Source organism: Hylobates moloch, unplaced genomic scaffold, assembly GCF_009828535.3.
Source record: "Hylobates moloch isolate HMO894 unplaced genomic scaffold, HMol_V3 SCAFFOLD_9, whole genome shotgun sequence".
Lineage (NCBI taxonomy): Eukaryota > Metazoa > Chordata > Mammalia > Primates > Hylobatidae > Hylobates > Hylobates moloch.
In genome coordinates, this window is record NW_026652284.1 from 113,592,118 (window position 1) to 113,608,808 (window position 16,691).

The 16,691-nt window shown below is 48.2% G+C and overlaps 1 protein-coding gene across 1 annotated transcript in view; it reads right to left on the reverse strand.

The window, feature by feature from the left end:
• Nucleotides 1–7,153: 7,153 nt before the first annotated feature.
• The window catches only part of NDRG1 (N-myc downstream regulated 1), a 59,409-nt gene continuing 49,871 nt past the window's right edge, over nt 7,154–16,691 (reverse strand). The window contains exons 13-16 of the mRNA XM_032760484.2: nt 16,536–16,583; nt 14,279–14,314; nt 11,944–11,995; nt 7,154–9,102 (exon numbers count right to left, since the gene is read on the reverse strand). Coding sequence (XP_032616375.1) covers nt 8,861–9,102; nt 11,944–11,995; nt 14,279–14,314; nt 16,536–16,583 — 378 coding nt within the window. The 3' untranslated portion in view covers nt 7,154–8,860. The remainder of the gene's footprint in view (nt 9,103–11,943; nt 11,996–14,278; nt 14,315–16,535; nt 16,584–16,691) is intronic.

Below are 16,691 nucleotides of genomic sequence, written 5' to 3' on the forward strand. Positions count from 1 at the left end.
CGAGGTCCCAGATACTTTATATGCTGAAATTAAAATGGCTAAAAAAGTTTGGAAATGGGCTTAGAAACACAAATTTTAGAACTCAGAGAAGACAAGGGCTGCCGATGTGTCCAGGCTTGAAGACACCTCATGTAAATATAAAATGAAATTTTTGGCATTCATTCATTCACTCACTCACAGATTCAGTGTCTTTCCACATCCCCAATGAGACTGAGTGCCGTGAGGTCAGGGACTGTAACTGCGTCCTCTGAGCCTAGCTCAGAAGCAGGCGCATGTCAAGAATTGAGTAAGCAAGGACTGGATGGATGGACAGAGCATCTATTGCCAGCTGCCTTAGGAACAAAGAGGAGGAAAAAGAAGCGTAAGGGAGGGTACGGATGCAATGGAAACAGTCCTGACTCTGGGCCTCAAGTGGATCCTGATATACCTTTCTCCTTACTAGGCCCATCTGAGCCTCAGTTTCTCCAGCTGTGAGATGTAGAAAATGACAGTACCTGCCCCTCAGTGGGATGCGTATTGCACACAAAATTTTAAAATAGAGCTTAGAATACTAAGCACTTAATAAACTTAAAACATTAAGCACTTACTAAATACATCTATTATTAGCTGAGTTTCTTCATAAACTGGGGGTAATCAGCAAGGCTGCAGTAAGAATTAATGTCAATGTGTGTGTTGGTATATTTAATTTATTTAGCCCTTATTTAAAATAGCAAATGTAAAGAAAACATCTGTACTCAGTTATAGTGTCACTATCTATGCTCAGTTGAATGCTCTTTCACCTCAACCACAAACTGCTTAGCTCCTTAATTTTTTGCTTTTTATGTTTTCATTTTATGCTGTAACTTGATTTGAAACCCGGCTTCTCTAAAGCAGGAAGGGTGTGTTATACTTTTCTGTGTCTCCCAAGCCCAACACAGCACACAGCATATGCTGAGCTGTATGAACAGATGTGCAGATGGCTGGGGCACATTAAGTGAATGCCTCTTTTGATACCTCTTGGCCAAATCCCTCTCATCTATTTGCCCCCAGAACACATGATGAGAGTATAAAAAAGTCAAGAGGAGGCTCCATTCCAATAAAAATATAATTGTCATACGAATTCTTTCTAGGAACACCTCTATCCTGAAGCATATTGGTTTCAGAATCGGAACTTAGATCGTGGAGTCCTGTGGGTGCCTCAGATTAAGATGAATGTATAGATGTTAGGGCAATTTTTTAGGATATCGGGTGGCTGAATTGGGGGGAAATGAGATTTAGGGGAAATGGTCAGAGCATTTTATTATGAAGCATTTTATTTTCAAAAGCATATTGCAGAGATGCCAGTGTTCTCCATCACCCCTACTGACAAAACTGGAATTCAAAGGCATCCTCTGTATTCAGAAAGCCAATTTCTAGTTGAATCTGGGTTCTTTCTAAATGTAGGACTGAGCAAAAATGGCTTCTGAGGAGACAAACAAGCTGTCACAAAGCCCGTGCACTGTTTCATATGTTTTATTCTGTAACGAATGTCTCCAGATCTCCAGCCTAAACTTCAATGCTCTTGTTTTTCACACAACCCTAACAATGTAGATTTCTTAGTCCATTCCATAAGGGAGAGGAAGCTGCCTGAAGCAGGCTTATTGATAGCAGAGGCCAGCCTGGCAGCAGAGGAGGAGGTGGAAAAATTAAAAACCAGATGAAAGATACAAAAGCAGGTCACCCAAGTCTGAGTGGGACTATCTAATAACAGAGAACAAACACCTGCCGCAGTCAATAACAACCTTATGGGCATCCACAGTCTTAGTTAGTCCCAGGAACTTACTGATGCTGCACAATCCCAAGACATCAATAGGTGGTGGCATGAGTCATGTGCTCAGTGAACTGTTTTAAAAGACAACAAGATTTAATCCATTTTAGAAATGGCTGGGCAAGTGATTTAATCTCTCCAAGCCTTGGTTTTCTCATCTATGAAGCCAGGAAAAGTCCTCACAAATAAATAATAAAAAGGGTGAAGAATCTATAAAGCACACTAAATATTATTAAAGGAAGTGTGCATCTGTTAATTTAACAAAAGTCTCCTGTTATGTACTTTGCTCTATGCTGGCCCTGTTGATACAGAAGAAATTCCACCAGCCTGGCCAACATGGCGAAAACCCGTCTCTACTAAATATACAAAAAATTAGACAGGCATGGTGGCGCACCTGTAGTACCAGCTACTTGGGAGGCTAAGGTAGGAGAATCGCTTGAATCCAGGAAGCTGAAGTTGCTGGGAGCCGAGATCACACCACTACACTCCAGCCTGGGTGACAGAGCAAGACTCCATCTAAAAAAAAAAATCCCTAGTTTGCGAGAGAAAGGACACCCACAGTGACATGTGTTACAAATGCTAGATGTCCCATGTCTGCATGGTGGCGCCTGGCTCCTGGGGAGGGCTGGGCATTCAGCAGACACCTGTCAAAGCAGGGATGAGAAAGGGCATGTTCTGCCACAGTGAGCTTGGCTGTGAGTGGGTTTAATCATGCAACAGATACGCCCAACTCAGCACCACAACTGCATCAATTACTCAGACACCTGCTGCATGTATGTGGGGGGAAGGGGGCAGGAGTAACGTGAGCCCAGTCACAGTTGATTAGACAGGGAATGGCACCTGAGTAGAGCTGGACCGATGAGATTCTTCCCCTTAAGAGACAGAGAGACCTGATTAGTTTTGGGTTCAAGAGCCAAAAGGTCAGGTAGGCCTTGGGTTAGGGCCACCATTTTATGCTTCAGAGTTACAGAAAAATCTGATCTTAGAAAGGAGGAGGCTAACTCCTCCCCAGTCTTATCTCCCACCCCATAAGGCCAAGCCTCACCTTCTGCTCTTGGATTCCATGTGGGACACTAGCAAAGGGTTTCCATGTAGCCTATGAGACCCAATATAAATACGTAAGCCGATGGATTTAGGCCAGATCTAGGGGTCAACCTAATGACTCTCTTAGGGAAACTGTCTGGAAAGGACCAAGGACAGACCCTGCACGTGCTAATCTCAGCGCACACTTGGCCTCCCAGATGCTGCTGAAACCCAAGAGTCAGGAGATCTGAAACCAAAACAAGCAGCTAGGAGACCAGAATCAGATCCCCAGCTGGCCAAACAGCCTTTGGGCATGTAGCTCTAAATAGCACTGATACATGTAAACACCTGCAACGGTTCCTTCCTCGAGGAAGCCAGACCACAGCAAGTCTCTGTGCCACACTGACTCCTCAAAGCTGGCACAGCCCCCCTGCTGTGACGCTTCCTCGCCAGTTCCTCCACCACCCACTTTATCTTAGTTCCCGACTCACACAGGACACAAAGTAGTTTGAAAGGCACTTCTTACGTTTGTTGAATAATCACGAGCCAACATGCTCCTCCCTCCCCTGACTTTTAACAGGGCTTCTTAACCTGGGGTCCCTGGGCCCTCCAAGGATCTATGTATAGAATTCAGAGGGCCCTGGTCTCAGATGGGGAAAAAAATGCCTCTTTGTTGCTCCTAACCATGAATTGCAACTTAACATTTCCTTCTATCTAAACGTAGGCGACAAACCCTAATAGTATCAGCAGTTGTAATCACAAATAATCCTCTTATTTCAATTGCAGCAGATAGCTCAAAGTACAGGACTTTGAAATTGCAGCGACGTTGAGGTCTGCCTCCACTTTACTGTTGAAGAAGCGCATGTGACTAGGTCACACAACCGTCACATTTGGATAATTATACTTCATTATAAGTGGCTTCTTTCATAGTCTTACGTATTTTATTTTACGCATTTAAAACTCTTCGGAGAAGGAATCTGAAGGCTTCTCTTAACCTATCAATGAGGCCATCCATGGCACAAAGAAGCCCAAGGACCTTGCCTTCCCCTGAACTCCTGCTGGGACAGGGTGGAGTTGCAAGGGAGCCACTCTCTCTTAAAACATCACTCCAGCCTCACCTCCTGCCATGCACAGCTCACAAGGTCATCTGCCCAGGTCTATACTGCACGTTCTTCACAAAGACACATACCGAGCTGGGCACGGTGGCTCACTCCTGTAATCCCAGCACTTTGGAGGCCAAGGCAGGTGGATCACCTGAGATCAGGAGTTCAAGACCTGCCTGACCAATATGGTGAAACCGTCTCTACTAAAAATACAAAAAATTAGCTGGGTGTGGTGGTACATGCTTGTAATCTCAGCTACTCCAGAGGCTGAGGCAGGAGAATCGCTTAAACCCAGGAGGCGGAGGTTGCAAGTGAGCCGAGATCATGCCATTGCACTCCAGCCTGGGTGACAAGGGCAAAACTCCATCTCAAAAAAAAAAAAAAAGACGCATACCATCCACCCTCAGTGCTGGTGCCCAAACTGGCCCCTCTGCTGGGAACGCCCTCTTGCTCTTCTGTGCTGAGGTGATGTCCCCTCCTTCTTCCACGTCTAGATCCTAAACAACAGGGCTGTGAACTATGGCACAACCACATGCTGCACGATGGTGCAGACTTAGAAAGTGTTTACAGCTTAACATTTTACACAGCCTAAGAAACTCTTCAAGGGAAGTGAAGAAAAACCAACACAGAGAACAGCATGATAGCTGTTTTTAGTGGGGGCATGTCCTTGAGTGTGGGCTGCACTTAGTGACTTGCTTCTGTGAAAGGAGAATCTTGGGGCCCCCAAAATCACTAAGCTAAAGGGGAAAGTCAAGTTGGAAATTGCTCAGGGCAAACCTGCCTATTCTATTCACAGTCATCCCTCTGCTCCCTGAGATAGACGCATGTTCTGATTGCCTCCTTCGGAAAGGCTAACCAGAAGCTCAAAATGTGCACGTTGTGCACGTGTACCCTGAAACTTAAAGTATAATCATAAAAAAAAAGAATGCAACCAAGTGTCTGTCTCTCACCTACCTGTGACCTGGAATTCCCCTCCCTGCTTCTAGTTGTCCCCATTTCTGGATGGAACCTATGTATGGTTCTTTTTTTTTTTTTTTTTTTTGAGACGGAGTCTCACTCTGTCGCCCGGGCTGGAGTGCAGTGGTGTAATCTTGCAATCTTGGCTCACTGCAGGCTCCGCTTCCCGGGTTCACACCATTCTCTTGCCTCAGCTGGGACTACTACATGCATCCGCCACCATGCCCGGCTAATTTTTTTGCATTTTTCGTAGAGACGGGGTTTCACTGTGTTAGCCAGGATGGTCTCTATCTCCTGACCTCGTGATCCACCTGCCTCGGCCTCCCAAAGTGCTGGGATTATAGGCATGAGCCACCGTGCCCGGCTGTATGGTTCTTACATGTATGGATTGATGTCTCATGTCTCCCTAAAATGTATAAAACTAAACTGTGCCCCGATCACCTGAGGCTGTCACAGGCGGGTGTCCTCAGCCTTGGCAAAGTAAACTTTCTAAATTGAGACGTATCTCAAATTTTGGGGATTCACACTTCCGAAGAATGAATATGGAAAAGTGGAAAGGGTAACTTGACAATGGAGAAATCTGACAAACACTACCCCAGCCAGGCCATCACCATTAATCCCATCAGCGATAAACCACAGTGATAGTGTGTGGCCTGGATATGATGTGAGAAGCAGGACAGACAAATCACCTCTGTGGGCTTCCCCGAAAAACCCACAGCCGCCAGTTGTACTGTGAGAAAAACTACTTATAACCTCAGTGGAGAGACTTGCGACAGAATGCCTGACTAGTGCTTCTCAATGCTGTCAAAGGAAAATCTGGCCAGTCGCGGCGGTTCACACCTGTAATCCAAGCATGTTGGGAGGCCAAGGCGGGTGGATTACCTGAGCTCAGAAGTTGGAGACCAGCCTGGACAACACGGTGAAAACCCGTCTCTACTAAAATACAAAAAAATTAGCTAGGCGTGTCAGCCTGCGCCTGTAATCCCAGTTACTCGGGAGGATGAGGTAGGAGAATCGCTTGAACCTGGGAGGCAGAGGTTGCAGTGAGCCAAGATTGCACCACTGCACTCCAGCCTGGGCAACAGAGCAAGACTCCATCTCAAGAACAAAAAAAAAAAAAAAAGGAAAATCTGAGAAACTGTTAAAAGCCAGAGGAAGCTGAGACGTGATGACAAAATGTAATGGGGTGTCCCGGATGGGATCCTGGACAGAGAGAGGACATTAGGGGAACCCCAGTGAATTCTCAATATGGTCCAGGGTTTAGTTAACAGCAACGTCCAACTGATCTCCCGGTTATGACAGGTATGCAGTAACGTCAGATATTAGTGACAGGGGTCACCAAGTACAGGCTATATGGCAACTCTGTATTGTTCGCAATTGTCTGTACATTTTAAACTAATCTTAGTTTAAATAAGAGGTTACACTAAAATCTCTTTTTAAGTAGAGTAGAAAACAAGCATTACAATGGTTGTCATTGGGCATGAGAAAAGGAATGATCTTTCCACATACATTTGTTTGTAATCCAAACAAAATGTAGCCTGGGTACAGTGACTCACACCTGTAATCCCAGCACTCTGGGAGGCCTAGGTGGACGGATCGCTTGAGGCCAGGAGTTCGAGACCAGCCTGGCTATGGCAAAAACCCCATCTCTACTAAAAATAAAAAATAGAAATAAAAATAAATTATCTGGGCATGGTGGCGCATGCCTGTAATCCCAGCTACTCAGGAGGCTGAGGCACGAGAACTGCTTGAACCTGGGAGGCGGAGGTTGCAGTGAGCCAAGATCCTGGGTGACAAAGTGAGACTATGTCTCAAAAAATAAAAATAAATGTTAAAAATAAAAAAGCTGTTTTCCTCGAATTATAGGTTGAAAAGTTTATCCTCTTATCACTGTGCTGCCCAAGCTATTGGGCACTTGAAAGGCAGCTGGTCTGCTGAAATACACACTGGAGTTCCTAGAATGAAAAAAGAATGCAAAATACCTGCTCAATAGTTTTTATAGAAGTGGTAATATTTTAGACATCTTGAGATAAATGAACTGTATTATTAAGTTCATCTATTTCTTTCCACTTTTGAAAATGTGGCCACCGGGAAATTAGAAGTAACCTATGAGCTGACTTAAATTTCTGCTGGACATGATGCTCTGAGGCAAAGAATTCCAGAGATGAGGGGCTGAGGTCTCCTAGGTGTCAAGGATGGGCAACCCCCCCATGAAGCAGCCACCCCTGCACTGCAATGTTTCACACACACAATCTCTCAGGGACAGAAAAAAGACACAAGCCGCTGCAAAGTTACAAATTTATTGGTCTGGAAATAAATACAAATATCTCATTAAGAAACTCCTCTGGAAAGACTTGTGCACAATAGTTTCCCATCCATACTCAGCCTCTCTTGCCCCGATCCCCGACTTTTCTGAGCAAGGCCAGGGAAGGCCTCCAAGGTGATGGGCGGCAGGTAATGAGTCATTGCCTCTCACGCCACCTGGAAGGCTGGACTACTACCTCCTCCCAACTGCGGGGTCCCAGAAATCCTCGGGTCCCAGTGGCTGACTTACAATGTTCAATTCACTCTGACCAAACTTCCTATGAGAAAATCCACGGTGAGCCAAAATGAAAAGTACAAGGCAGTAAGTAGTACAGGAGCCTGGCAGCCGCGCTGGCTGCCCAGAAATGTCAGTGGTGCTGCCCCATTCGGTGAAAGGTTAGGGAGCAGGAAAAGAGGAAGCAGGAGAGGGAAGGAAAGTCCCATGGAATACGTATTCCAGAATCCTTGCATTTTCTCAGCCACCGCTCCCCACGTGAGTTCCCACCCCCACCTACACAAGAGCAAAGAGTTCTGAGGATCCAAGAGCATGACCAGGTCAGACAGGTTCAGCTACTGAGTTCACGTTCTAGCCCAGCTGTCGAAGATTGAAAACTGGATTTAACCCAATCACACAAAATTCCTGGAACCAAGCTGGGATCCACAGAAATCACCACTGCACTGGATCCCAACACAACCACAGGGAATCCCTTACATCGAGTAACCCCAATTCCGCCCCCACCCCAATGCTCCTACCCCGGCCCCTGCAAAGACACTCATTACAGGGAGGGCAGCTGTGGAATGTTGCCCTCCATTCCAAGGAATGCAAAACAAATCTAAATGATCTTCTCCATGAACAAGAATAATCACTGGCTCATGTATCAGGGTTGGGAGGTTGGGGCTGTGGAGGAGAGGCAGAAAGCAGAACTAAAGCCTTCAAAAACCATGATGCCCAACATTTGCTGAAACATTTTTGTCTGTAAAGCCAGGAGATTTTGTTGCCTGCTTTTGCTGCACATTAAGAGGATGCTAGAAAAATCAAGCTTGTTTGCTTCTGCATTCAAAGCTTTATAGATGCACCAACTTTAAAAATCGGTTTCTTCAAGTTAACTACATAGATTTGTTGTTCCAAATGCCTCTAGCCTCGACATAAATCCCACCTTTTCCCCCTTCCTGTTTTGCCTGTTTAAAAGAGGTGCCTGCATGTCACTATTAACCCCCTCCCCAAACGAGAAAAGGATTTTGTTTCCGGAAACTGGATCAGCTTCTCCTCAGTTAAAGAGGAAACGGGAAGTGGGCGGCTGGCCTTCTGACCATGCACCGGTTTGAACCAGGATGCTCAGGGCAGCCTAGGCTTGGCTTTGTGAAGTGTGCGCTGCTACGTGTCTTGTTTTTGGCAGTTTGGTGTCTCTGAGGGAGGGGAGGAGAGTGGCAACCGGCCACTGGTTAATGGAAGAGGATGCGATGCGGAGATGCTTGCTTCCTTCCTTTGGTCCACCGCCACCCCGCCTTTGGAGAGGGCACCCATGTAATAGACCCCATTTGTCTCCACCAGAGCTCACTCTTACAAAATAAGCTTTGGATTAATACCGAGTTAGGCGCAGTGTGGCAGGCAGGGGGTGAAAAGGGGCTGGGGAGAAGGGGGCCACTACAGAGATCAGAGTCCGGGGGCGGCAGCTGGGCAGGCTGCCTAGCAGGAGACCTCCATGGACTTGGGCCCGGCGTTGTTCCCGGCAGTACCCGAGTTGGGGGTGATGTCCAGGTGGGCCCCCTCGCTGGTGTGGGAGCGGCTTCGGGTGCCCTCGCTGGTGTGGGAGCGGCTTCGGGTGCCCTCGCTGGTGTGGGAGCGGCTGCGAGTGCCATCCAGAGAAGTGACGCTGGAACCAGAGGCGGTACGGGACCGCATCAGGCGGGTCATGCTGGCCGAGGGCACTAGGGGGACAAGAGAGAGCCAGTTAGAGGGCAGGAGACGGCCAGGTGAGGAGCCAGGCATGCCCATCCACCAGCCACACGCTCTTCTACGTGCCAGCCCCAGAGAAGACTTGATCCCTGCAGCCATCCAGCTGCTGGGCCCCCGTCCTCTCCATGTCCACTTGGAGAGAGAGATGGCGAGGCCCAGATACGGTAAGGAACGGCTGCAATCACACCATGAGTGACCTGAACCCAGATCTGGGTCTGAATCCCAATTCTGCCACCTCTTAAAAGCTGTGTAATTTTGTGAGTGTTCCCCTGAGCCTCCCTGTTCCCATCTGTAAAGCAGGGATGTTAAATACTGACCCCTGGTATCAGCACCTGTGTGTACGCCCATGACCCCATGCTGTCCATGATCACTGGAGCAGGGAGGACACCTGGGGTCAGCCGGGCTCGGCCCTGCACATCACAGGTGGGGAAAGGGAGAGGGGCCACACGGCAAGTTCCTGGCATGGCTATTCGTTGTCATCTCTCCCAAAGAAGCCTGTCAGCCCAGGTGCTAACAAGGGCGCTGTCTATTCTTTGGGATCTTCTCCAAGACCTCAAATGCTCTTGCACATGGCACGTGCTGATGGGGTGGAATGAGGAGGAACAATCTTGCCCACCTGTACCGGGTGGGACAGTGTCCCACAAGATTCACACCTACCTGAAACTTCAGAAGGGAACCTTATTTGGAAATAGGGTCTTTGCATAGGTAATTAGTTAAGGATCTTGAGATGAAATCATCCTGGGTTGACAGGGAACCCTAAACCCAATGACTGATGTCCTTACAGAAACAGCACACAGGGATATGCGGAGGAGAAGTCCAAGCAAAGACAGAGGCCGAGATTGGAGCGATGCAGCCACAAGCCACATAAAGCCAAGGACTGCTGGGGCCACCAGAAGCCAGGAAGAGGCATGGAAGGTTCTTCCATAGCAGCGTTGGAGGGAGCAAGGCCCTGCCCACACCTTGATTTCGGACTTTAGGCCTCCCTAACTTTGAGAGAATGGATTTCTATTGTTTTCAGCCACCCAGTTTGTGGAGCTTTGTTACAGCAACTTTAGGAAACTGGTACTCCACCCAACTGAAGCATCATGGCTAGTGGTCAGACATCAGAAACAGGGGCAGCTGACCCACACCGAGCATGCAGGGCTTATGTTATCTCCTTGATAGGCACAGGGCTTTTCATGGCAGGCACTCCCAAACAGAATTAATCCTTGCTGAATTGTCTTAAAGAGCTAGTTTTGAATTCAGAAAGAACTGGGGTCAATGCCACATCCACAGCTCACGTATTTCTCTGAGCCCCTACTTCTCACCCACAAATCTGGGATGTCTACTGAGCAGGATGAGAAGTGTACAGTGAGCACTGATGTCAGGTGTGCAAAGGGTTCATCAAGCCAGCCCCCCGCGGTGTGCAGGAGGCCAGTGACCGGTTCCTTTCCTTCTCTTTGGCTGATGCCTTTGGGACCATAGCTCTTCCTGTTATTTTCCCCCCCAAGACCTGCAGGAGGCTTTGGCTTTCTGGAAATAGAAGCTGATTTGGGGAGAAAGATAAGGTCTAGCATTCACTTCCTTTCTCTCCAGAATACACTCTCAAAGCAGAAATCCAAACCCTGGTGGGGCCAAGACAAACGAGAGCCACAATTCACACCGTGCAGGGTAGAGCAGGGCTGCCCCGCGGCTGTCTCCACGGCTCTCTCCAATGACAGCCTTTGCCTGCAACTTCCGTCGGGAAAAGCAGGCTAGACAGGCAGGAGCCCCGCTGGCAGATAGCTTCTGAGGGCACCTGAGGATGTGGATCCCGCCTGGGCCTGACGCATGGAAATCAAACCTGCCAGCCTCGCCTTGCTAGAGCTAATCATGGCTGAGGCCAATGCTAGGACTGCAGTCAGCTTACCAAGCATACTCTTACTATACATGGGCAAGCAGTTTAAGGAAATGATAAAAGGGATCAGAAGTTTAATACCTTCCTAGTAAGGAGGGACACACAAATTATAGTTCCAAACAGTAGGGTCAGAAGAGCCACTAGTCATGTCAGGGCCGGACTATGGCTGACAAGCCCGCAGCATGACGTGGCTGCTGTTCAGCCGAGTTACAACTCGCCAGGGTCTGTCCTAGTCCTGGGACAGCACTTCTGGAAAGAAGGCTGTATGTGTCGAACAAACTATAACTGCAAAATAAGAACCAGCGAGTTCCTGAATGATGCTTCCAATGTATCCAAAGCTCATGACTTGACTATGGCATGCTCCACCTTGAATATAAGCAACTTTGTTAGCCACTTCCACAGAGCTTCACAATCTTCAAAGTATTTCCACAGATCCACCCTCTGCTCCTTGCTTACAACCCCGAAGCCTCAGCTTCATCATTGATAAGATGGGCTAAGAATATGTCAAAGGAGTACGGTGATGGTTCAATGAGATAAAATAATGTGTTAGCAATCTTTCATCATCATCGACACCATCTTCATTATCACTATAGCTGGTGGTCTCTTAAAACTTGTGATCAAAAGTTTTAAAAATGTTATTGTTTCACTGTTGGTCATTGTCTTGGTGCTTAAAGGGACAGTCCTCATCTAAACCCCCCAAAATCCCTGGTGTGAAACAACTTCTGTTCAACAAAGGAGGAAAAACGAGCCTTGCTGGTATGAGAGGCTAGATCCTCCAGGCTGCCACATGCCCTCCACACACCTAAATGTTTCCTCCCAGAAAGCTGAAGCTGGCCAGGGGGACACGGAATTGCCCATCCAAGCCTGGCTCAGGACAGAGCACTTCCAATTCCGACACGTGCCCCGACCCACTGCACATGGGGAACGCCATACTCACTGTATCCCATGCCCTGCACGAAGTACTTGAAGGCCTCAGCAAGCTTGGCCGGCTGTTGAGAGACAGGGAGAGAAAATGCAATCAGTTGCTGGGGGACCAGATCACCCGAGGCCATGGGGGGCTGTGCCTGTGGTCACCCTCATTTGAGAGTTTGGCTCAAGACAAAAGCCATCACGTGTTGACAGGACAAAACACAAAAGTAAAAGGAAGACCATGGGATAACGATGGGAAATTCACCCCACAGCTATGGAACTTGGACAAGTTACATGACCTGTCTGAGCCAGTTTCCTCACCTGTAATATAGTGCAGAGTATCACAGCTATTTCTGTGCATCTCTGGGGAGATTACATTCCACAAAGGGACGTGTCTAACCCAGCATGTGGAATGTAACTGCATCAGCATCGTGAGCTACTCCCCATGCAAAGGGCTTTGCTGCATTCGTTCATTTACTCCTGACAACCCCTCATGAGGTCCGTGCTACCTTAGATACATTTCATAGCTGAACAGATTTGGAGAGGAAAATCCACTCAGGGTCCCACAACAAGTAAGTGGTGGGTCCTGTACATTAACCCAGGGCTCTCCAAACCTAAAACACTTGTTCTTGAGGCAAGTCACTATCAGCCTCAACAGCAGGCTGGCTGAAAGAAGGGATGATGGATAGATGGATGGGTGGAGAAAAAAGGATGGATTGAAAGAAGGAAGGAAAAAAGAAAGGAAGAAAAGGAAGGAAGGAAAGATGGATTAAAAAAAGAATTGATGGACAGAAGGAAGGAAAAAAGAGAAATATGAACCAAAGAAGGACAAATAAAAGGAAGAAAGGATATGAAGAAGAATGAATGGATGATGGTTGGATGGTTCGCTGGATGGGCAGACAGACCAATTAATTAACAACTAACTGGGCTACTTTAAGTGAAATGCATATGGAATGCTGAGACCACATCCAGTTCTACCAGTTCTCTCAGTTCATTTAATGTAAACTTGGAGGTGAGTGCTCAAGTATCAAGGGCATACAGGCAAGGCGTATCTGTTCTTCAGTTAATTCCAACTGTTCTAGCCAGTGCCCTGGGTCCTATTCTCCTGAGGCAGTGAGAGGGCACTGGTAGAGGCTGGGCTGAACCCCCTCCCTGCTCTCCACTAACTCCCGCCAGGGCTCCACAAAGAGCCAAATGACATTTAAAAGAGCGGCTATGCTCAAATTGCCCTCTGGAATTTGTGTGACAGTGTAAGAAAGAGACAAGAGAAGCAGGTCAGGGCTGCAGGGAACAGGGACGCCTGTGTTCGAGATGGTGGACAGAATCATGAATACAGGCTTGGGAATGAGAACACCTGGGCCCAGTTTTAGCTCCAGTAATCATGCGCAATCTCTCTCAACTTTTGGCCTCAGTTTCCTCTTCTGTGACACTGGGATAAAATGCTTGCTCTTCCCACCTCTGAGGACTATTGCAAGGACCTAATTTAATCAAGGATAGGAAAGCCGTGTGTAAACATACACCCAGCGTGCAAGGGCACGAGGACGACAGTGTTACACAGGAATTGCTCCTCCCTATGCTGCTGTCCCCGAAGTCTGTGCTCGTTGAACTCCTCTGAAGCTCTGAAAATTCTTTTAATTATGACCAGGGTTCCATCTGTTCTCATTTTAAGTAGAGAAAGAAAAAAAGGAGGAAGAAAGGAGGCAGGGCAGGTTTTGGATAAAAAAGATGGCAAAAAACTCTATTTCATTTTAAGATGGAATACAAAACTGTCAGGATGTAAAATTATAAGACAACAAATTAAAAGTTTACTTGTTAGATTGGTGAGTTTACAAATTAAAAGTTTACTTGGTGAAATTCTTTATAGGAGGAGAAATTGAAGGGATCAGTGACGCAGCAAACATATTACGTTGATCAATGTGTTTATTTGTACATGTGCACACACACTTATACATGCACACACAGACGTGTACACATGCACACCCACAAACACGCATGCACACACACACAATCTGGCTTAATCTCCTCCATGTCCCCCTGCTCTGGGCTGGAGCTCCTTGCAGCCCTTCACTCCAGCAGAAGCCCGTGGTCTTTGGGGCAGACATACCTAGATTCTGGCCCATGATGACCAGGGTGTGTCTACTTGGCAAATCCCCCAACCTCTGTGAGCCGCAGTATCACCTACTCCACAGGGGTTGGTTCCTAGGGGATCAGAGTCCTCCTATATAGCACCTTTTCCCAACAGTCCACAAACTGTCATCCGATGTCACAGCAAGGCAATGAGGGAACAGGTGTCACAGAGGCACATGCACTCCACCCAGGGGGAGGCGACAGCTGTGTAATGCAAAAGCCAACGTGGCACTCACCTGGGAGATCTGCGGGAGGCCGCCACAGTCCGCCATCTAGGAGACAGGGAAGCTAGTTAGTGCCAAACACCACAGCCAAGGCCCTCTGCGCCCTATGAGTTTTTTCCGAAAGGATGCCCATCTGCCTGCTGCCCTGCCCTGTCCTGCCTTACAAAGGAGGAGCAGGGTGGACCGTGGGTAGGGAACACTCCAGCCCCACCAGGCAAGGCTGCTGGTGTCTCCGTGGCAACCATCACTTGTAGCTTACTACATGCCAGGCACTACACTAGGCCCTACAGATAATTTCACTCCATTCCCCAAGAACCATGGAAGGTACAGCTGTCCCATTTTACAGGCAGAAACTGGGCCAGGAAGAGCTTGAGGAACTCGCAAGGTTCCAGGCCAGGATCTCTCTAACCTGAAAGGGTTTGATAAACAAGACCCCCTTCATATATTCCCTTGAAAGTTTCCCTCCAAAGGAAGTGGTTGAACTTGGGTCTTCAGGCCGGATTCAGCTCCTGACCGGTACCCTTCCTAAATGGTGGACGTTCAAAGTCCCCGTGAAATCACCGAACCTCAAGAGGCCATTGCAGGCTGTGAGACTGTGCAGCCAGACTGGAAGCGAGCAGGGCTGACAGCAAGGGAGCAGGGGGAGGCTGCAGGGAGGGTGGCCTGGGGCGAAATGGGGCTGGAGGAGTTCGTGGGAGTGGTGAGGCTGTGGGCATCCTGCAGCCTAGGGCGCCTCAAGACTGGACCCCCAACACTAGCCACAAAGTGACACTGACCTGGGGCAGCCCTCAGCTCAACCAGCATGCGGGGAGCAGGATGCCCCAACTCTCCCTCCAGGCAGGGCACTCAGCACATTAGGCTGGCGCTGTGGAAGTCTCCAGAATCAGGCCTAAGTGAGTTCTGTTTCTGGATCTACCATCAAATCGGCCACCCGACCTCAGTCAGGCCACCTACCCTTTGCTGTAGGTTGTGGTTGAATTGTGTCCCCCAAATAGACACACTGAAGTCCCAACCCCAGTGCCTATCGATGTGGCCGTACTTGGAAATAGGGTCTTTGCAGGTAAAATCAAGTTAAGATGAGGTCATACTGGATTAGAGTGGGCCCTAAATCTAACGGCTGATGTTATTAAAAGAAGAAGGAAATTTGGACACAGACGCAGAGATACAATAGGGAGAGCGCTGAGTGAGGATGGAGGCAGAGACTGGAGTGATGCATCTACTAGCTAAGGTGAACCAAGTGTGGCCAGCAGCCACTAGAAGCTGGAAGAGGCAGGCAGCATTCTCCCCTAGTGCCTTCAGAGGGAGCATGGCCCTGCCCACACCTTGATTTCAGACTTTCAGCTTCCAGAACTAAAAGGGAATAAATATCTGTTGCTTTAAGCCACCCATTTTGTGATACTTGTGACAACCGCCCTCAAAGTATGGCATTATGCAAGCTTGACGCCCAGCAGCTTCTAATCTTGCAATTTCCTTTTGAGGGAATCTTGAAAGAAAATCTACGTAAAGAGCCCAATACAGGAAAACAGCCTCCCACTCAATAAGTATCGGACACCCCCTACATGCCTTTCAAAGGCATTCTACTTCTATGGGGGAAGTTGAAGGCATGATGACCTACAGATGCCACCTCTTTGTCCTTTCCCCAGTGCAAGGGAGCTGCCTCATCTCCACCCAGGTCCCTCCTGGCCACCTGCCCCTGCAGGGGTGCACCTGGGCTGAAAGGCCCCTCTGAAAGGTTCCCACTCTTGTGCTGCATCTCCGCACGAGGCTGCCACAAACAGCCGGTGGTTTGCATTGTGCAATCAGTCATAACTGGCAAGGGACTGGCGGAGGTTGCTACAGACCCTCAAATCCAGCTGCGAGCGAGCTGGCACACCATGTGCTCAGATGAACTTGCCTGACAAAGTCCTGACCTTCCCCGGCTGTGGGAGACGTCTCCTCTTATTGTGACAAGCAGAGAGCCCCTCTTGGAGGATTGTCTTGGCCTCAGCCTATGGAGGGCCCTTGCCAAGCCATCCCTGGTCCCTCTATCCCCAAAGCCCCCAGACCAGCAGCCTGTTGATTCCTGCAGTCCCAGAGAAGGATCCCTCATCTTTGCAGCCTCAGATCGCCAGTCAGCACCCAATATATGTTCATAAACAGATAGATTAAATCATTAATTCTATGGTTTCTGATCACGTGCCTTGCTTTTTTCAAGCGTAACTCAATGTTGCGGAAAACGTGAGAGTTTCTAAGAAATAACAAACACAAACCCCCATTGCTTTCCCTGTACCTTGAGGAGAGTGGTCTTTGTTGGGTCCAATTTCGAGTTGCACTCCACCTGCACAAGAGGGAGGAAATCTGTCAATTTTCTACGTGAAGCCAAAGCCAAAACATCTCCTCCTTCCCCGCTACTCTGCCGCCATCACCAGAAACTCCAGTATTTCTG